This window comes from Xiphophorus hellerii, chromosome 15 (genome assembly GCF_003331165.1).
Source record: "Xiphophorus hellerii strain 12219 chromosome 15, Xiphophorus_hellerii-4.1, whole genome shotgun sequence".
Lineage (NCBI taxonomy): Eukaryota > Metazoa > Chordata > Actinopteri > Cyprinodontiformes > Poeciliidae > Xiphophorus > Xiphophorus hellerii.
This window is the reverse complement of record NC_045686.1, coordinates 6,157,341-6,179,190: the sequence shown is the minus strand read 5'-3', so window position 1 is coordinate 6,179,190 and position 21,850 is coordinate 6,157,341. Positions and strand designations below refer to the sequence as shown.

Here is a 21,850-nt window from a genome sequence, read left to right as displayed (position 1 = left end):
ATGAGGAGGTTCTGCTGCTTTAATAACAGCTCAGCTAACCTTTGTTATTTGGAGGAGATTGCTGTAAGCAGCCAATCCCTGCACTGCCGCCAGAAGCCCAAAACATAATAGGATTCCTGACCGTTAAATATTATAAACAGGCCAGTTTGAAAATTATTAAAAAGACAATTTAAGTCTGGAAAACATCATTAGTCTGCTGACCATCATTAGCTGCTGCTCCGCTGACATGAAGCTCAACGAGAGCCGAGCGAGAGAAACGTGGACCTGCAGAACCTGCAGAACCTGCAGAACCTCCAGCCTCGCTTCACCATGGCAGCAACAACACAGGCGGTGCATCTTCCCTCCAGTGTGCATCAGATGATGTTGGTCACTTCAGGAAACAAACTCCAAACATCAGAGTGACTCCAGCAGAAGGAAGTTCTGCTGCAGTAGAACCGGGTGGTGAAGAACTAGATGGTGTAGAACCAGGCGGTGTCTCTATCCTCCTGGTTCTAGTCAGAACTTCAGCAGCAGCGTTCTGGACCGTTGGGTTGTCAATCAGACCTGTGAAGACGCTGTTGCAGGAATCAAAGTTTCTCTGGTCTGAGACTTTAGTCCTCTGGTCCTGGAAATGTTCTGCAGCTGCTAGAAGGGTCACTCTAGAACCCAAGGGTCAGGTCAGAGGTCATCACTACTCCCAGGTTTCGGCCTGATCGCCGCTTTTTAGTTGTAATTACTGAAGTTGTGTGTTGACTCTAGATCTATAACTCTAGATCTATAACTCTAGATTGTTCCTCTTTAGGTCCAAAGATAATAACTTCATTTTGTTTCTGTTTAGCTGGATAAAGCTTTGGCACATCCACACATTTATCTGTTCTAAGCATCTGTTTAGTGCCTGGATGGGGTCAAAGGTCACCTGGTGACATGGTACTGTAGAGCTTTTTATCATCAGCACAGTCTTTCAGTCTTTCAGTCCAACAGAAAGATGCTTTGCCCCCAGACGTCTTTGGAAACAGAGCAGAACTTTCTCTAGTAAAAGTTACAGTTTCAGCTAATCTTGACCTGAACCGCCGGCTCTCTGGATTCTGTCTGGGTTCTGTCTGGATTCTGTCTGGATTCTCTCTGGATTCTCTCTGGATTCCTGCTCTAAACATTACCAAAGGGCACTTTTCCAGAACTTTCTTGAAACTTGCAGGATATTTTCTTGGAATGATGTTTCAGCGGGGCCGAGTTGAGTTTAGGAATAAACAGGCGGATCAGACGAGACCAGGGACGGGTCTGGTTGTTGTTTGAGTTGAACAGACGGCTGCACGGATTACCTTAGTGGCAAAGGTCAGCGGAGGTTCCAGACTGAACCCATTAACTGCCTGTTGTTCCTGTCTGGGTCTGGTTCTGAGAGAAAGTCCAACCAGGTTCTTAACGTTGCGCTCATGAATCCATATGACGACTGGAGCTCGATTCTAAAATCTTTAATAAAAGGCCCAGAAGATCTTTTTGCTCTGAAACATCTGAGGAGATTTCATTCAGCCAACAACGTGAAGACCTGAAGGCTGCAGCTCTGCAGGACCAGAACCTGACCCAACAAAACCTGGCTGTGTGATGAATGCTCCTGTTTGCTCTGTTGCATCTCGTAGCGTCTCTAAAGCTACTAGACTAATCCCAGCAGCTACTACTAATCTCACTACTACTACAGCGCTGCAGCTGCTTCCTGGCAGCAGGGAAACCATCAGATTAAAACTGGTTTCTAATCTGCTTCTGCACAGCAACTCGGAAATGGACAAACTTCAGGAAGTCGGAGCTGCAGTCAGCTTTCAACTTTCCCCACTTCATCACATAAACAGGACAAGGAACCAACTGAGAACAGACCTCAGCGTTAAACTGGAAGTGGGACCAGTATGATAACTGTGTTGAGTGAAGTCCAGGGTTCTGTGACCTGGGTCGTCTCTGAACGATGGTTCTGATGGACCAGGTGGCTGAGACATGGCGGTCCAAACAGAACAGGGTTCATTGCTTCACCTAAAATCACTATTTGTTGAGGAAATTAAAGTTTTCTGTAATTTCTCACATTAATCCAAATCCAGCTGCACATTTCTATTGACTCTATTGAAAACTGAGGCAAAGCAGAACAATAATTAACTTCTAATTAATTGAACTAAAAACCCAGAAACCTTGTTGAGGGAAGAGTTTTGGTGTTGCCTCCTGAAGTGAAGCAGCTGCTGCTGGCGTTGGCAGAGACCAGGATGAATAATTGAAAATGTTTCTGTCAGGTTTTATTACCTGTCAGACGCAGATTCCTGTTTACTCTGGAAACAAACATTTGATTCGTCTGCAGCTCTTCTTCTGTGACACTTTAAGCTCAAGTGGCATCAGCTTTGGGACTTATTGGATTTGTTGCAAAAGCATGAAAGTGCATTGAAGTGAGGCTTTAAGTATTCATTAGTTCCTGCTGAGCCTGACGGCAGAGGAGGAACCCAGTGCGACCAGTAAGGGCTGCTGGGGAAGCCATGCTGGAGCTGAGGCCGGTACCGGCCCAGCGGGGGAGCGGAGGCCGTGACAGTTGCTCCCAGAAAGCCACTAACAGGATGACGCCTGCCTGCAGGACCACGGGGTGAAGCAGGATTACGTCTGAGCAGTAGATAAACTGATTATTCCAGAACCACCGGCCACTCGTTTAACCTCATCACTCCTGCCACACGTCCGGCTCTGAGAGCGGAACGACGCTCTGCTCCTGGATTCACCTGCTGGCTCTTCACCCGCGCTCCGACTGGTCTCCCTCCACGTCCGGCGAACGGCTCCCATGAACTTCCTCTGATCGAGATTGCCGCGTCGTTTCTGGTCACGTTTCAGAGGCTCATCGGCGCCACCATGCTTCAGGCTGCTGGACTCCTGCTGCTGCTGGCCGTCACGTCACCAGCAGCTGGAATCAGAGGTAAAGCTCATTCCATCTGATGCTCAAAGTTTATTAATCAGGTACAGCACAAATCAAATCAACAGGCTACAGGGTTAGATAAGAAGAAAGGCTTCACTGAAGACGCCTAAACTTGGTCACGATGTGAAGCAAAGCCTATTAGGGTTGCATAATGCTGGTGAGTCGGGAAGGTGATGGACGCAGCGGAAAGGAAAGACTCTTCTTCCAGAGTGAGTCTTCACCTGCTGGTGGGGATGGGCTCCACTCTGGTTGTGTAAGCTGAACCTTCTTGTTTAATAGATGCTTTTGCTGCAAGCACCCTTGAAAAGCAACCAGTGCTGTTATTTTTAGTTGGAGTGGCCATGAGGAGTCAGACCCGAACCCTTTTAGGCAGTAATGATGCAGAACTTCACTCACTGCTCTCCACTCCTGGACACAGATAACACACTCTCACTGAAACGCTGCACGCCTCGTTTTCCTTTAGAGTTACCATGATTGGTGTTCTTCACTGCTGCTGAGATGAAAAGTTGATGAAGAGAAACTTTCTGCTGTTGATGCAGAAGAAAAGGCAGAAACAAGAGAGAAAACTGGAGAACCTTCATTAACTTGAACAAGCAGTTCTGCTCTTCAGACAAACATTGAGAGAATAAGAACAAGACATGATGGGGTTTCACATTCAGGACAGTACCTCACATCGGCCATCAGGGGGTGAAAAGTCATAAGTAACTTCTGTCAGCCAAAACTAGTAGGGTTGGGGCTTAGGGTCGCCCCACCCTGACCTACGTGATGTCAGATGAACGAATGAATCGAACCCTAAGCTGCAGGTCTCCTGCTCCGTCTGCCTCTCTGTGCCCGCGGGGAAGAGCCTGTCGACAAACGGAGAACAAGCAGCTCTTGTTCAATCGTGATCCAGTTCACTTTTTTCTGGTTGAGAACCCTGAGCTCCAAAAGTTTCTGGCAGAACCTCAAAGACTCCCACAGCGCATGGAGAGGAACAACGATCCGGTGAGGTGAAGACCCCGGCTCAAACTTCAGGCCAACACTTCCTTCACAAGAGCAGAAGGTTTGGTTGTTTGACTGAAGGATGATAGAACTGGGTTTCTCTTTCTCCTAGGAAATCTTCACACGTCTCTCCCTCTGCAGCAGCTTCACGGTTCTCCAACATGACCAGGAAACAACTTCTGCCCCGAGTTTATCAAGAACGAGCTGCTTCTCACTCATCTGCGTACTGCTTCACTGACTCCAGAAGGTCCCGACCCGAAGGAGCCAACAGAACCGCTTCCTCTGCATAAACTATAGATCAGACCCCGAGGTTCCAAACCAGACAATGTCCTCTTCCAGACCAAAGTTTGAAAACCATGAAGACCCAAACTGCTGTGAGATCAGGTCAGGAGTGTGGAGTCGCTGGATGGTCTTCCAACCATCCCAAGTATATCCTTCCCGGATCCACAGAACACACGCACACTGGACTGCAGGACCTTCTGGGCGGTTCTGAGTGGGTAAAGATCTGGTCCACCGGTGCGTAACCAGGATGTTAGCTGGATGCTTCCTCTGATCCCCAGGTCCAACAATCTGTCGCCGCCTCCTTTCCAAGACCAAGTTTCTCTGGGGAGGCTACGCTCTCCATGGTCCCTTCCCAAACAATTCGGACCAGAACCTCCTTCGTAATAATGGACCCGTCTATTTGACCTTCATCTCAGTGAGGAGAAAGGACTTCTGACTACAAGAAGACTTAGTCTGAGTCACGGCTGCAAAAAAATATAAATCTCTGGTTTCTATAGCACAAATTCAGACATTTCCTGTCTGGGTTTCTCTGTCCTGGAGACGTGTTGCTGCACAGGCTGGGTTGTTGACCCACTGGGACAGTTGCTTGTTGCTGAGTAGCTCGTTGCTCTGTAGGGAACCCTGCTGGTTGGTCTCTGGTTTCTCACGCTGACCGGATCACTTCCTGTCCCCTGCAGGCGGTGGCGCGGCGGCACATAGCGAGGAGTCTGGAGGATCGCTGCGTCTGGCCGACCTGCTGAAATCATCCAGCAAACCTTCAGCCTGGGAGCCGAGCCGGCACCGATCCCGGCGGTCGGTGTTTCTGCAGCCTGGAGTGAGAATCTGCTCCCAGGAGAGCGTCGACGAAGTTCTGGCCAGCCACCAGGCCTACTACCAACTCAGAGGTAAAAGATGAAACTACCCAGATCTCAGACACTCAGACAGGGAGGAAGCCTCGACTGACCAATCAGGAAACTGTAATGGCTTGGTTCTGTGGGCGAGGGATTCATGCATTCATTCTCTAACCCTTTCCTTGGAGTGTGCGGGGTTTAGGGAGCACCAGTACCCGAGGCCGAGTGGCTCCAAGGTGCTCGCCCTTCTTTTTACCTGTAATGTGGTGTTTTGTTTTCATCAGCCGACGTTCTAATGAACTGGGCCTAATGCACAGCCTTGTGGCACTCCTGATGTACGTTGACATGATCATATCATACCTAACCCTGTCCTCAGCATAATGATGCCAAGGCCGGATGCTGAGAGCAGCTTCACCACCTGATGGTTTCACCCGATCAGGTTCCTGCTGTTCTGCAGACAGCGACTTCCTCCTCCGCTCCTCATCACATCCCGGCCATTCCTCCCCCGGCGGCTCTGCAGCCTGAACTCTATTAGTGAGAATCCTGTCTGACGTGCCAAAACTCTTCCACAACTGATTCAATTAGCTCTTTTCACCTCAGATACTAAATCAGAAACTTCAGATCCACTTTTTTTATCCTGCAGCTAACCTGTCAGATTACCAGTTACAGCCTGAAGTAGTGAACGCTGCCGCTACTGAGCATGTTTGAACCACAGTGAGCTAACCAGGCTAGCGGTGAGCTAACCAGCCTAGCAATGAGCTAACCAGCCTAGCGGTGAGCTAACCAGGCTAGCAGTAATGCTGGGATGTGGGGTCTGTCTCAGCAGCGGTCTCCCGGTGCGGACGTAGCCGCTGTGGCTCTCCCAGCAGCTGATTGCAGCTTTTCGGGTTCTGGAACCAGAAACGGGTTCTTTCCCAGCAGAACCACCCGCCTCACCAGAACCAGCCACAATCTTTTCCTCCTCAGGTTCTGGGAAAGTGTGAAACATAAACTGGTGAATCTGCTGCTGGTATTTCTCTGATTTGTTAAATTAAATGATTCATATTAGCCTGGAGCTGATATGCAGCAAAATACATGATCTTTATTCAGGTAGATTTTTAATTGGCTGTTACCAACCAGCTTGTTTAATTCAGGCTAATTTATTATTATGAAGTAAAATTAGATTTATATATGGAGCTTTGACCAAAATTGATGGAAAATTCAGTTGAATTAATTTGTGTTAATGTGAAAATCTGAGTTTTCTGAACCTGAACCTGAGTCAGACTGAAGGTGAGGAGGTATCATTCTGAGGGACTGACGGAGGTTCAGCTGCAGCTGCTGCAGTTGCTGCAGCACCATCCTCCATGCGCTGCTGCAGCTGCTGATCTTTTACAGTTTATTCCAGGGATTTATCTCTGCAAACAGGAAGTTATTCTGGATGACTGGTTAGGGTTAGCAACGAGCAACGATCAGAACCGAGCAACAATCTGATCTCAATCTCTCAGTTCCTTAACAGTGAAGCACAATAATAATAATAATAATAATAACAGCAACTCAAGAAACTTTCTGGAAATGTTGTGTATGTCAAAACAGAAATTTTTTATCAACTCTTCAAAGTAAAGGGTTACTTTGTTTTTCAGGCCCTTGTTACAACCTGGTTGCCATAGCGACCCCCAGGAACCCAGGTGACTCCAACCTGAGGAAAGCTTCTCATTGGTTGTTCTGTTCTCCACTCAGTTTGTCAGGAGGCCGTGTGGGAAGCTTTCCGGATCTTCCTGGACAGAATTCCCGGGACGTGGGAATACCAGGCGTGGGTCCGCAGCTGCCAGCAGGAGGCGCTCTGCATCTCTGACATCGCCAGGAACTTCAGCAGCTCTGAGGAGCACATCAGCCTGATCCACAGGGTACAAGCTGCAGCCGCTGCAGTCACACTCAGAGCATCCGGACGCTCAGGAACACTTGGTGCTTTTCTTCTGGTTCTAGTTTTTCTGAATCAGATCTTAAAACAGCAGATCGTCTCTGGATGTAACTCAGCAGAAAATGTTTAAAATAAATCAGACAGAAATGATCAGCATGAAGCAGCTTCCACTGGAGAACCCGCCAGCCACCTGATCACCTGAACCCACTGCAGGAGAGGTCAGGAGGTCAAGAGGTCAGCCAGCGTGATGCTGCTGCTGTTCAGACGTTAATTAAACATTTGCATCTCCTGCACCTGCAGCTCAGGTTGTTCACATCGTCACCAAACAGTCTGACCTCTGACCCTGCAGTGTATGACAGTGACTAAAGGCTGCTGAGGCTGAGCGGCGTCTGAGGTCAAAGGTCGGCTGCAGAGAAAATGTCTGACTGAATAAACAGCAGTCTGGATCAGGCTTCTGTCTCTACATGGCTGGAGGTCAAACTGGCTTCAGTTCAATGAACCGATTCATGAATGAACCGGTTCATGAATGAACCGGTTCAACAAACAGCAGGTTTCCATAGGAACGACTGACTGGTTTCTGTTCTGCCTGTTTCAGAGGATGAAGAACCGCAGAGAGAGACGACCAGAGACACGGTAAGACAGTTAGACACCCGCTGGGACGGGGGGACGGACGGCCAGTCTTCATGATTTTCTGTCCACATGTGGGTCGCTTTCTGCAGGCTAACGGCCCACATGTGGTTCCGGAGCTGCAGGTTGAGAACCCTGGTCCTGAAATGTTTTTGAATTCTTTTCCAGAGCGGTGACTCCGGCAGCAGAGCAGAAGATCCCAGAACTCCCAGGTAGGAACACAATCCCAGTTACTTTCCTCCAGTTGCATGATGGGAAAAATGAAAATGAAGCCGGATCATTTGATTGGATGAACACAGGAGCTGAGTGAGGTCGTGACCCCCTGAGGTCACTGGGGTCAACTGGCTTCAGGATTTTCTCCACAAATTAAATAATTATGAAAATGATTCTGTTAAAAATCTAATTAGGAGATAAACTACAGCAGAATAAAGTTTGATCCTGATCGGGTCGGTTCTGGTTCTGGTCTGCAGGTTCTGAAGCTCCGTCCAGCACATCTTCATCGCCTCCACCTGCCGTCATCATCATCACCTCTGCTGCCCCGCCCACTCCGGCCACGGACCGCACCGGACTGGCTTTACTTGACCAAGAGGTACCAAATGGACCCGGCGGTACCGTCCGGACCCGTCCGGGCGGTACCGCCGGGTCCCAGCTGCTGCTGCTTTGAGAACAAACTGAAATGCGTCTTAAACATGAGAGACAGGGACGTGGCGTGTTGGCGGAGGGGTTAGCGCGACCCACATTCAGAGGCAACGTGGCCTCGACGCGACCGTCACGGGTTCGACTCCCAGACCCGACGACGGTTACCGCATGTCTTCCCCCTCTCCTACTTTGAAAAAGGGACACTAGAGCCACAAAAAGACCAAAAAACATGAGACAGGAAACAGAGTCAGAACTTCAGGTGGAACAAGACGGAACCGGAACTGGAACAGCTGATCAAACTAAAACCAGGGGAACGTAATCTGTGTTCTGGATCAGCTGGTGGCTTTCCTCTGGAGAGATGAAGAAAAACAATGAGAACATTTCCGGTTCTGGTTTGAATCCGAACATCAGAACAGATCCAGAACCTGAGAACGTCACAAAACATCAGAAAATATCTGAAGACCATGAAATGGTCAGAAATGGGCCCACCGGGCTGAAACTCATCAGTCGGGTTCTGTCCACCCAGATCTGCTCTCTGTTGGGTTTGATGCTTGTTTTCTGCTGAAGGTGAATTTCCTGGAGGTTCGTCTTCAGGAAGCTCTGATCTAAAACAGGAAGTGACCGCAGGGTGTGATATCCTCTGCTGTCCGTCTGACTTGCAGGACCCGGAGCTGCCCAACCTGGTTCCCGAGGGCCCCGAGGTCCACCTGGTGCAGTTCAGCGTCAGCCTGCTGGACCCGGGCTACTGGCAGCTGCTGGGCGAGCCGGACTCACCGGAGTACCTGGACCTGGCCACGCACCTGCAGGACCAGGTGGGTCCCACGCAGCGTCGCCCGGTCGACCCGTTCACTTAAAAGTGTTGGCACCCCCACCAATGTCTGAGGAGCAGCACGGTCACTGAAACAACTTAAAACGAATAAGTATTTCCTGGAGAGCGACCGATGGAAACCAGGCGCGGCGCTTTGGGCCAACAGAAATAAACTAATGAACTGACAAAATGATGGAACCTGAAAATGTAGCGGCTCCTCCTCTGGAGGCGACCAGACGATTCCATTAACAGCATGTGAGACGACTGCACCTGTCCTCGGGTGTCCTGGTCCTCACCTGGTGGACACACTGTCCAGGTGTCTCCAGATGTTTCAGTGACAGCTAAAGGGTTCATACGATTCTACATTTAAGACTGCATCTGACTCTTGTTGGTTTGTTTTCTGTCTCCAGGTGTTTCCAGGTCTCTCCAGGTGTTTCCAGGTGTCTCAGTGACTGTGGGTTTTCAGGGTGCCAATACTTTAGTCTATGACTGAATTAGCTCTGGTTTAACCCGCCATCTTAGATAATCTGCTGTGAAGCTGTTTTCTTTATTTTAGCCGTGAATCTAAAAGCGGCTGTCGGCTCAGGAAAGGAGCTTACTCTGCAGGGGTCAAAGGTCAGGGCCATTACTGTCGCTTTACTCCTGCACGTATTGTCCTTCCCTCCTCAATGAGAGGCGCTGGAAGCAGCAGGAGCAGCACGCCATGCGCCGCAGGACAGATTATGTCATAAGAACGCCGAGGTGCTTAGCAGGACGTTAGCATTCATGCTGCTCTCGCTGTGACGAAGGCGGCGCTGCACGGCGACCCGACTCGCTGCAGGGCGACCCGACTCACTGCAGGGCGATCAGACTCACTGCAACTCTTCTCTCTGCAGATGCGGCTCGTCTTCGACCGACTGCCGGGCTTCAAGGCCGTCAGCGTTCTGGGGATCCGGTACGCCTGCAGCCTCTGAGGAAAGAGTTGCTGGTTCAAAACCCACTAAGCAGCAACTCAACAGAATAATTTCAGACCAGAACCAGCCAGAACCTCCTCCTGCCAGCCAGTTGGGCCTAAATCATTTATTCCTGACCTGCTAGCAGTATGTGATGTTGGGGTTCAAAGGCATTGCCATGGAGACTATCAGAAACAAAACACAGTACGGTTTGGTCAGCACCCTGTTTCTGGTACGACCCAGTAAGAACTCCAGCCTGGTTCTGGTCTGGGTCGTCTGGTCTCCAGGCTTTACATCTTTCTGTAGAGTGTCTGATGAAGGGTAAGGACACTCCTCTTCCTCTAACGCTCTTCTTCTTCTTCTTCTTCTTCTTCTCCTGCCAGTGAGCTGCTGGAACCTGGCAGGTATGTAAACTGGTTCCTGTTCTGGTAAATCCATTCCACCTGGTCCGGTCCAAACTGGGGAACACTGGAACCCCACCTGACCTACCAGGGGCATCAGGTGGGGTCAGTCTAAATATTTAAGTCAAGGAGACACAAACGTCTGCTCTCGGTCTCCATGGCGACCAGAGACAAACTCTCTAAACAAAGCCTTGCTAAGATCCATCATCTACTACTGATACTGGTGTGTGTGTGTGTGTGTGTGTGTGTTAGGCCCTGGACAGCTCATTAGCCATGGACTCGCTCACATTGTTTCTGTTCCTAGATGTAGAGCTGGTCCAGGGGTCCACAACCAGAACCTTCTGGACCCTCAGCAAAGTTCTGGCAGTACGCCCAACCAGTCTACATGTGTTTTGTGGACTTGGAGAAGGCATTGGACCGTGTCCCTTGGAGAGCCCTGTGGGGTATGGGGTACTGGGCCCTTTGATACGGGATGTTAGATCAAAGTTTCTAGACCAGCCAAGGTGTTGAGGGGATCCACTTTGGTGGCCTTAGGATCACATCTCTGCTTTTTGCGCATGATGCGGTCCTATTGGCTTCATCAGGTCGTGATCTACAGTTTTCACTGAAGTGGTTTGCAGCCGAGTGTGAAGCGGCTGCGATGAGAATCAGTGCCTCCAAATCTGAGGGTCTTTAGCTAGAAAAGGGTAGAGTGCCTTCTCCATGTTGGGTAAAAGGTTCTGTCCCAAGTGGAGGAGTTTAAGTATCTCTGGGTTCATGAAGGAGGGAAAAATAGAGCAGGAGATCAATAGGCTGACTGTTGTAGCATCTGCAGTGAAGCGGGCGCTGTACTGGTCTGTCATGGTGAAGACAAAACCAAGTCAAAAGGCAAAGCTCTCGATTTACCAGTCAATCTACGGTCATGAGCTTTGGTTCACAACCGAATGACATTGTGGAGACAGGCGACCGAAATGATTTTCCCTTCAGGGTGTTCGGCTCTCCCTTAGAGAGAGAAGCTCAGTCCTCAGCAAAAACACAGCAGTGAAGATGATCTGGCTCTAGACTCAATCTGGGAGAGAAACCATTAAAAATCTAGACAGATCTTCAGAAAACCTAAAATCTATGAATCAGGCAAAATTTGAGGATGAAAAGGAAAAAGATAAGAATATGAAAGCATGATGCGTCTCTGAAACACATTTCCAGTTTCAGCTGAAGGAAAATATGACCTTACCTTTTAATGCAGGTTAGTATCTGCTCAGACACTAACCTGCAGGTGAGCTGCATCATGGCTAGAGGAAGAGCCCGTCTTAGGGTGTCTTCACACCCAGTCTAGTCCGTTTTTATCAGACTGTAAGCTTGCGTTCACACTGCAGCATGAAGTGACACAATTCCCATTTTTTGTCAAACTGGATTTTTTTTTTTTTTTTTGCCGTGGCCGTTCACACTTCCAAATAAATGTGACCTGAACGTATTCTGCAGTGTGAATGGGCCAACGAGCTGAAAGTGTCCCGCATGCGCAGTAGAGGGCGCAATAACATGAGCGTTGTCAGTCTTCTTCCAACCGCCATAAAAAGAAGTGCTCAGTGTTTGCGGAAGTAAACATGGATGCTAACGGTGGAGCTTAGCTTACATATGAAGTTGTTGTCCGACCGGAGCAGCATAATATAATAATATTAAATTATTCACCAATATAAATGAGCAATTTGCCTAGTCTTCTCTTGCATCTTGACAGAAAAAAACTGTTTATAGATTTATATTAAAAGAGAAAACTTACAAACATCAGCAACGTCTTTTAATAATTAGTAATAATTAGTAATTTAAGCCATGTTTATAGAAATCATTTTGTGATTCCTGCTCATCCCGCGTTGGAACAGCCTGGTTTAGTGGACAGGAGCGTCGCTAGCTTTAGCGGCTAACAGGCCGCTAGCGTTAGCGGCTAACAGGCGATGTCCAGACTAGTAATGGAGATCAATGAAGAAATCCTACAACCGCTAAAATCTGATACTGCTCCGTTTTTGTTTCCTTTGTGTGAAGAAGAAAGTTAGATAAGATAAGATTTATTTGTCATTGTCATCAACAGATTACAACGAGATTGAGATTTGCTCGACTCGAGTTAAGATGCAGGTTATGTGTATATACATAATATACAAAGATAAAGAAATAAATAGTACAAAATGAGAAATAAATAGACATCAGAAGATGGTTGCAGCGCCTGGAGGTGTCGCAACAGAATTTACATTTATAACAAAGTGGTGTCAAGAGCAGAAGTTCTTATGCCTTTGAATTTAGTGCCATGATTGCCATCGGGTAAAAAGCTGTTTTTTAGGCGATTTGTCCTGGTTTTTATTGCTCTGTATCTCTTGCCTGATGGCAGCAGCTGGAAGAGACCATGGCCAGGGTGTGAAGAGTCATTTAAAATGTCCAAAACTTTCTTGTGGAGCCTGGAAGTGTAAATCTGTTCCATAGTGGGGAGGGGGCAGCCTATGGTTCTCTCTGCTGCCCTAACAACCCTCTGGAGCGCCTTCTTGTCCGCGGATGTGCTGCTGCCGTACCAGACACACAGACTGTACGTGAGCACACTCTCTATGGAGCAGTGATAGAAGGCCTGCAGCAGGTCTGAGGGGGGTCGGTTCTTCTTGAGTATTTTCAGAAAGTACAGTCTCTGCTGTGCCTTCTTCAACAGCTCCTTGGTGTTGGTGCTTCAGGTTAGCTTGTCCTCCAACTCCATGCCCAGAAACCTGAACACTGGGACCCTCTCCACACAGGTCCCACTGATGGTGAGAGGCTGGATGTCAGTTTTGTTCTTCCTGAAGTCGATCACCAGCTCCTTTGTTTTGGAGGTGTTGAGGAGCAGGTTATTGACTTTGCACCACTCTGACAGCCGCTTCACCTCATCCCTGTATTCCAGCTCCCCCTTCCCACCTGAGATGAGACCAACAACAGTCGTGTCATCTGCAAACTTTATGATCTTGTTGCTGAGGTGGTTGGAGACACAGTCATGAGTGTAGAGGGTGTAGAGAAGTGGGCTGAGCACGCAACCCTGTGGCGATCCGGTGTTCAGGCTCAGAGCAGTGGAGGTGTGGGGGCCCAGTCTGACCCTCTGGGAGCGACCTGTTAGGAAGTCCAGGATCCAACTGCAGGTGGCTGATGGGAGCCCAATGTTTGCTAGCTTGGACACCAGACGTTGGGGAAGTATAGTATTAAATGCTGAGCTGAAGTCCATGAATAGCATTCTGACGTAGCTCCCCTGCTTCTCTAAGTGGGTCAGGGCAGCATGAAGTGCTATGGATACAGCGTCCTCTGTGGACCTCTTTGCTTTGTAGGCAAGTTGGAGAGGGTCCAGCTCAGCAGGCAGGCCAGCGAGGATGTGACTCCGCACCAGTCTCTCGAAGCACTTCATGATGATCGGTGTGAGTGCCACTGGACGGTAGTCGTTCAGGGTGTTGATGTTGGTTCTTATCGGCAGGGGGACAATGGTAGAGGACTTGCTGCTCTTCTTCAGAGGTTTTGTGTCGATTCCTTCAGTAGTTCTTGGTGCAGCGCCCCCACAGGCGACTGGGGGAACAGGTTTTCAGTTAGTTTGGATTGTTTGACTCAGTGCAGTGTGAATACAAACTACAGCAGCTGGAAATGTAACAAATGTTGCAATTTTGGTCCCCAATCCAACCGAGTCTACTGGACTATCAGGTGTGAAAACAGCCTTAGATGTCAGCTGGTGATTCACAGCAGCAGATGACACTGAGCCTGAATACAGAACATTTTTAGTTCATATAAGAGCTCTGCAGAGCAAACAGCAGCTCCTCAAAGGACGCCTTTCTAATCAGAAACATTGTCCTTGGCGACACAGAGTGTTACTAGCAGTCAGCTGCTTTGGGAGAGTCTGAGGATGTTTACATCACAGGTCTTTAACTCCAGGCCGGGAGTCTTCTGCAAACTTTAGACGTGTCTGTGCTTCAACACACCCGAGTCCAATGATCAAGACATCAGCAGGAGAACCACACTGACCCGAGAAGACGATCCAGTTATTTGGTTCAGGTGTGTTGGACCAGGAGCACGTCTAACGGTTGCAGATCCCTGGTTTACAGTATAAAAAGCACAGATTTATCCATCTGTACTTTATAGAAGAAGAAACATTTGAGATAAAATCAGTAAAGTACTACGATGTTGGACCAGGGAGGACTTGTACCTCCAGATCTGAGAGTTGTTTTGTATTTCAGGGTTGAAGGAATCTCGGTCCACTACTCTGTGGTCTTTGAGAACAACATCCATCATGCAACCTCAGAGACGACCAGAGAGCCAGAGGCCTCTGCTGACTCTGGACTCAAAGATATGTTGGTCAAGGCTTTACAGGAGAAAGCTTCTCTGCCAGTCGACCTGGACTCCCTGAACTTCCAACCAGGTACTGCTCTGACGCAGACCGCTGAGTCTTCAGCTCACAGGCTCTGAATTGAACCTCCAGCTCTTTGAGTTAATGAATTTATGTTTAAAGAAGACCTTGAACCTTCAGCAGTTTCAGCTCCTGCATTGATGAACATTTGTTTTCCAGAAGTGATCACCCTGCCAACACCAACATCAGCTGCAACTGAAGAGATGGATGAGGTAAGAGCTTCAGCTGCAGCTCATCTGACATTAACAGTTTAATTGCTGTGTCACAAGAATGGCATACTTGAGAGACTAGAATAAGATTTTGGAATAAATAACCAAATGACACTAAAATCATCATAATGGTGCATCTGTGTGTTCACAGCCCAGTGAACCTGATTCCCACAATGAGTTTAAAGTCTTCACCCCTGAGCCAGAGGTGAATAAACTTCTTCCTCCTCTCACCCCAAAGGAGAAGGAAAACGATCTTGTGACCCTGCTGGACTCCACCGCTGTCTCACATGGCGAGATGATCACGGTGACTGATGGGATGACGCTGATCAGTGATGATCCCCCGGCTCTAGAGGACATTATTGATGATTCAGAAGAAATTTACATGATTGAACCTGAGCTGTTGAGCCAGGAACAACAGGAAAAGGAGTTGCTCATCATCACACATGAGATTGAAACCATTAATCAGGATGAAACGGGGGAACTTGTGCGCGTCTATATCCCAACCCCGACGCTGCCTCTTCAGGGGGAGGCGGACGATCCATTTATCACTTCGTCTCCTAACCTGATATCAGAGGAAGACCTCAGACCTGTTGAAAAGGAGGGAGAAAGTCCTGCGTTTAAACCAACAGCTCAGATTTTATTCACTGCAGCCGTTGGCAATAAGGAGCTGTATGAAATCACAACTCCAAGTTTCAAACCTGCAGACCTCACAGACCAGCCACCCACAGAGCCAGCATTGATCCCTAAAGACGAAGAAGACATCAACGCTCTTCCAGATGAAGAAAATGTAGATTTAGGTTTTTCAAAACCTGAACCAAGTGACGTTCTGGACCAAGAATCACAGGATGTTAGAAGTTTGCAAACTGAAGCAGAACTGCTAGAGCCAGAGGAAGATCCAGTCATTCTGGAGGTTTTAAGGCCAAACCTTGAGAAAGTAGAAGCCTCAGAACCAGGTGAAGTTGGAGATGAAATGTCAGAGTCAGGTGAAGCAACATTTGAAGTCTCAGTGCCAGATAAAGAAGAAAAGCCATTAGAGTCTATCACGGAAGTAGTTGAAGTTTCAAATCCGGACACTACAGAGACAGAAGCACCTGAAGTTTCAGAGCCACACCAAGAAGTTGAACAAGTTTTACCAATGGACAAAGAAGTAGTGGATGTTTCAATGCAAGAAAAAGATTCAACTAAAGCATCGGAGACAAAGAAACAGTCGGTTGTCAAAAGTCAGGACGAAGTTACAGAGCCAGAGTCAGAAATTGTGGTTCATGTTACAGAGAAAGACCTTGAAACATTTAAATCAGTTGAACCAGAAGAACCGCTTCCAGAGACGGACTCTGAAGATACCAAACCTGAGGTTTTCACAGAGCAAGGTGTAGAAGACAATGTCAACATTTTGCAACCAGAAAAAGGAATAGTTGAACTTACAGAACTAAAAGAAGAGCAGAGAGAAAAAGTCATTGAGGTGTCACTTTCAATTCCTCAACTAGAGGAAAATCTTTTGGAGGTCTCAGAAAAAGAGGAAGAGGTGGTGCTTGTTGGCGCCAAAGATGAAAACGTTTTAGAGAGACCAGGTCATGAAGTTTTGAAAGAAACATTACCTGAAGTTCCTGAAGAAAAGGGTCCTGATGTAACAGAGGAAAGGGTTCCCATATTTATGGAGGACAGAGTTGCTGAAGACACCAAAGAAACCGTTCCCAAGGTCAATGAGGAAGAGGGAATTCCCAAACATATAGAGGATAAGGTTCCTGAACACTCAGAAGAAAGTGTTACTAAAGTTATACAGGACGTGGTCCCTGAAGATACTGAGGAAACCGTGTTCAAAGTTACAGAACAAAAGGCTCCCAAGGTTACGGAACCAGAGGAAGCAGTTCCTGAGTTGGATAGAGAAGAAGTTAGAGAGGAATCAGGCCATGTGGTGAAGCTTCAAACAGAAGATGTCACTGAAATTCCTAATGCAGATTTTGAGGATGAAAAGGTTGTAGTTGCCTCCCTTGATGAGAGGCCGGTGGACATTGCACAGCCAGAACCTTCTTCACAACCAGAAGAGAAGACTGAAGCCACAGATGAATCAAAAAGTCCAGGACTGGAGACAGTTTCAGAACCAGACAAAGACCAATTGGATGTTTTACCAGACTTACCTAAAGGTCCAGAACCAGAAGAGGAGGTCATAGAGCCAGAACCAAAGAGAGATTCTGCAGAACCAGCTATTGAGTCAATCAAAATCCTCCAGACTTTGGAAAGCATGGAAGAACTTCACTACAGAGAGGATAGTGTTCAGGTAGTGGGGGAAGATCTACTGGACGGTTCTGATGAACTGAACCCATCAGTGGAAGATAATCTACCCATCATACCAGGACTCCTCCATCCACCTGAGGAGAAAGCACCTAACCGCATATACCCAATCACAGAGGACGTTGACTCCAAGGAGGACGTTGACTCCAAGGAGGACGTTGATAGAACCAACATAGAGGTGGAGAGAGAAGCCAGTGCCTTCAGAACACCAGGACCTGTCCAGACTGATCTACCCACTGAAGCAGCAACATCTGTCTCAGGTAACATCAACTATTGTTTAGGTTATCAAGCTTTAAGATTCAACATGAGCTCCTTTAGGAAAGTTGATTTCCTGTCATTAACTACCTTGAGCAGATGTTGGAGGGTCTAGGTGTTACAGAAGGTACTTTTAGTAGAATTTAAACAGTTTTGGTAGTTTGTTCCAGACTCATTCTGTTATTTTTACCATTTTCTAGCTGCAACAGCTGCAAAGCCAGAGGTTCAGTCAGAGGATACTGGAGTGACCGATAACTCTTCATCAAAGACACAAGACGAAGAAGAAATGTTTGTAACTCATAGCCCAGTCTCAGAAGCCCTCCCTGCACCTCCATTTGCTGTCGACCTGGTTCAAGTACCGACACCTGACCCGACTGAGGACTCTGGGCCCTTTGAGTTAACAGAGGACAGAACTGAACCAGAACCACCTGTTGTTCCCCAGGTGGAAACGGCAGACCCTGAAAGCCTCACCGCCTCTCCAGGTGGGGAGGAGTTTTCTGAGGAAGTGGACCAGAGCAACACTCCCAGTAAGGAGTCAGTGGACCCTGGCAGTGATCTGACCTCTGCAGCAGAGGAAGATGCCACTCCGCTAAGATACTTGACCACGCCCACCATGACCACTGCCAGCAACAGGCAGGAGCTGGTGGTGTTCTTCAGCCTGCGCCTCACCAACATGGACTTCTCTGAAGACCTTTTCAACAACACCTCAGCAGAGTACAGAGCCCTGGAGAACACTCTTCTAGACGTGGTGAGTGGAGCCACAGAAACCTAAAGGTCCGACTGGAAAAATGGAGAAATTGTGAGATGTTTCCAGACCTCAGGGTGGAGAGAGAGGGTGAAACTTTCAACAGGTAACATGAAGGCTGTGGTCTCTCCCAAGGCTTTCCCCTGTTAGTGAAAATGCTGGAGAAGCTTCCTGCTCCTAAAACATTTAGTCATGTTTAAAAGCAGGAGAGCTGGAGAAATGTTCCCGAAGTGAATCCATCCAAAAAACTCCATCCAGGTCTTTAATGCGGTCCAGAAGTTTCTGATCAGGGCATCTCATTAAAACCTTTTTCTTGATTAGATTTCTACAGCATGTGCAGTCATGGTCAAGTCCCATATATGAATAAATATGAACTAATTACTGAGGTGCCTCACATTCAGGCTCTCTGTGAAGCCGATGGTAGATTAATGCAGCAGAAAACATCCCAGAAACTGAATCACTTCTCTGCCCAGTAACCTGTGGCGCCTCACTAGCTGCTGCTAGCTGGTTATTAGCTGCTCCTGCTTTCCTTCCACGTCTCTAACCTACGGCTGCGCTTGCCGCTGCAGCTGCTGCCGTACCTGCAGGCCAACCTGACGGGTTTCAGGAACCTGGAGATCCTGAACTTCAGGAAGGGCAGCGTGGTCGTCAACAGCAAGATGCGCTTCTCCCGCTCCGTGCCCTACAACGTCACTGAGGCCGTCCGCTGCCTGCTGGAGCGCTTCTGCTCCGCCGCCAGGAGGCTGCAGATCGACCGCAGCTCGCTGGACGTGGAGCCAGGTGAGGGGTCAGAGGTCAGGGGTCGTTCCATTCTGGGACGGGGGACTGAACCAGGGCTTACCTACCTGAACCCTGTCGACTGACAGAACCGCTCAGTAGAACTTTACCTGACTTAGCTAAAAAACTGGACTTTATTCTGGGTCCATCAGTGTTTCCACGGAAACCCAGCGGAACCAGCTTTCTGACCTGGAACCGGACCAGACCTGGAACTTCAGCCTGAGGTTCTGCTGAGGAGCTCAGGAAGCCCAGCTTCTCGGTTCTGATGGTTCTGGTGCACTGACAACGTATTTGGAAAGCTTGACCCGTTTTGGTTTGGACCAGCGATTGGGTCAGAACCCACAAGGTTTGGATTTGGAATTCTAAGTTCTGCGTCGGGAAGCCAAACATTTGGACCTTCCCGTTCAGATAAAAGCCAGATTTAAAGCGATTTTTTGTTCCTGGTCAGCAGAACCCGACTCTCAGAACCAGAACCGGCTGGCTGGTATTCTGTCTGGCTAGAATCTGACTGTTTTGTTCTGTCCCTCTGTCTGCAGCTGATCGGGCCGATCCGTGCCGGTTCCTGGCCTGCGGAGCCTCGTCCCGCTGCGTGGTCGACCGCCGGACCCAGGAGGCCCGGTGCCTCTGCGAACCGGGCTTCCTGGCCCAACAGAACCGGTCCTGTCGGAGCATCTGCGAGCTGCAGCCCGAGTTCTGCCCAGACAGGGATTGTCACGTGGTTCCAGGCCGAGGAGCCGAATGCAGGTACCAGAGAGGTCCGATTCACCTAAACTGGGCCGAACCACAGCCGGCTCTTCTGTTATGTCAGAGTTTGGTGTTTTTCTCAGGTATTGGTCATCAGGTCAAAGGTCATGATGCCAGTAACTAGTTGACCTTGGTCTGTCTTCGGGTCGTTGTTCTCAGCAACAAGACGAACCAGTCAGACACCAGGAACCAGGCCCACTTTCTGTCCGTCTGGGTCAGAACCAACAGGACCAACAGAACCAGACACAACCCAACAGAGTCCAATAGGACCAGCAGAACCAAAGAGAACCCAGCAGAACCTCTCCAGCTCGATCAGTTGGGTGGAGACCAGCTGGTGGTTCTGGTGGAGATTGGACCATTCAGGTTCTGATGCTGCGCTGCAGGAACGCCACCGAGTCCCGAAGCAGATTTAGAATTGTTACCATAGCAACAGGACTTTAACTAGACTGCTACATTTAGTCAGTTTCTGTGTTCTTGTTTTTACCTTAATGTCTGAGATGGTTGCCATAGAAACATATTTTACACGCATGAAGGTTAATTCACCTGGTTGCTGGTTCCTCTCTTTCAGACCTAGAGGCAGATCTCAGCGGTCCGGCCCGACCAGATAGGAAGACGTGTTGGATCAGACGGGACCAGAGAACGTGAATAGGTACTGGTTCTGGTGGGTTGGTTCTGATGAGGGAGCTGCGGCCTCCTTGGCGCCCCCCAGTGGTAGAACCAGAACCAGCTGTTTTTCCTCTAACCGGGTCTTTCTGTTCCTGCAGACTCGCCAGAGCTTCAGAGGATCAGCATCGACCCGACTGAATCGGGTCAGAACCGACGAGCCCGTCTGATGTATTGGGACATCGGGTCTGCAGCTGGTCAACTTCAACTGAAGGTCCATCACCGCTGGGTTTAGACCCGGACTTTGACTAGGCCATTGCAGAACCTCGACTGTCTTGTTTTCAGCCGTTCTGACCCGGTTCTGCTGCGTTTGGGATCCGAGTTCTGCTGGCGACCCAGATGAAGACCAGACAGTGTTCTGTCCCGATACGTGGACCTTCAAAGTTTGAGAACAACTTCCTCTTCCACATCCCGCTTCCTGGAGAACCGACCTTTAACTCCCTTGGACACGACCCCGGACAGCCATCACCCCGGAGACGACCCGGGACTCAGCCCATCACCCTCTAGGAACCCTATTCAGGGTTACATCCGAATACTGTGTTACCCTGTAACAGAGTATTTATGTTGATAAAGAGGTCAAAGGTCAGGCTGCTGATGCACCAAGGCACTGGACCCAAAGATCTACACAGGAAGTTCAGCGTGAATATTACCTGGGAGGTTAAAGGTCACTGTACTATTTAGTTGGATCTGATAAACGCAACAGGGGCTGCGTCCTGTGATGACCAGATGGTGGCGCTGCAGTCGCCGTCTAGGGAACAAACTGGACTGATTCCACCCAGTCAATGACTTCCTGTTTGAGCTGCTGGTAGAAGCTAGCAGCAACGATTTGGGTTATTTAGCCTGTCAGACAAAATAAACAAAGGTTCACTTTTCACTGTTATTCATTAATTCATAAATACCAGATTCAAGCTAAATATTTAGCTCAAAAGACAAATAGTTGGTCTGAGTTGAGCTAGCAAAATATTTAAACTGAAGCTAAATATTTAGATTGAAGCTAGCTGCTAGTATGCTAATTCACTCACCGACAGCAGGAAGTGGACTACCAAAATAAAAGTTGGGTCTCCAGAACCTTTATCGACTCCTGCTTTCGCGTCAGCCTCCATCCCAGTTTCTTTTCCTCTTTTCTTATTCAACATTTCAGCTTATGTAGGACTGGAGACCAGAACCTGAACAGAACCTCTGCTATTGTTCTGATGTAATACACTAACCATCATAACCTTCAGAATGAAACCTGTTTTTGAACTGAACTAAACTTTGATGATGTTCTGCTTTACTAAGATGGTTCTGGTCCAGAGAACCAGATGGGATGGGTCCAAAGTAATAGTTCAGCAAATGAACTATTGGGCCAGGTGTTACTGGTCCACAGTTGGTTCTGAGGTTCTGATCCAGTCAGTTTATCTGGACCAGGACAGAATTAGCTTCGTTTCTTGATGGTTTCCATTTTATTTCCTGGAGGATCATAAAAGCAGCTGCTGGGTTCTGGTTCTGCCTGGTGAC

General features: G+C 48.4%; 1 protein-coding gene across 2 annotated transcripts; it reads left to right on the top strand.

Annotated features, from left to right (window-relative positions):
* The first annotated feature begins 1,369 nt into the window (after positions 1-1,369).
* Positions 1,370-21,421, top strand: impg1a (interphotoreceptor matrix proteoglycan 1a). Of its 2 annotated transcripts, none has more exons than XR_004342122.1 (17): positions 1,370-2,908; positions 4,849-5,055; positions 6,718-6,884; positions 7,494-7,531; positions 7,694-7,737; positions 7,996-8,114; positions 8,827-8,976; positions 9,848-9,906; positions 10,288-10,308; positions 14,502-14,683; positions 14,831-14,883; positions 15,032-17,429; positions 17,625-18,172; positions 18,739-18,949; positions 19,483-19,690; positions 20,259-20,351; positions 20,455-21,421. XR_004342122.1 is itself a non-coding variant. In XM_032584806.1 (17 exons), the coding sequence occupies exons 1-16, from the start codon at positions 2,845-2,847 to the stop codon at positions 20,296-20,298; spliced, it is 4,509 nt and encodes a 1,502-aa protein (XP_032440697.1). In that variant the 5' UTR covers positions 1,370-2,844; the 3' UTR covers positions 20,299-20,339; positions 20,455-21,421. The 2 variants fall into 2 exon arrangements, 1 of the variants encoding a protein (XP_032440697.1); XM_032584806.1 differs by having other exon boundaries at positions 20,259-20,339.
* Positions 21,422-21,850: the final 429 nt, after the last annotated feature.

Coding starts and splice junctions, on each gene's coding strand:
- impg1a (XM_032584806.1), top strand. CDS start 2,845: ATGCTTCAGGCTGCTGGACTCCTGCTGCTGCTGGCCGTCACGTCACCA. Junction 10,309..14,501: donor GAGCTGCTGGAACCTGGCAG/GTATGTAAACTG, acceptor TTTGTATTTCAG/GGTTGAAGGAATCTCGGTCC. Junction 17,430..17,624: donor AGCAGCAACATCTGTCTCAG/GTAACATCAACT, acceptor ACCATTTTCTAG/CTGCAACAGCTGCAAAGCCA.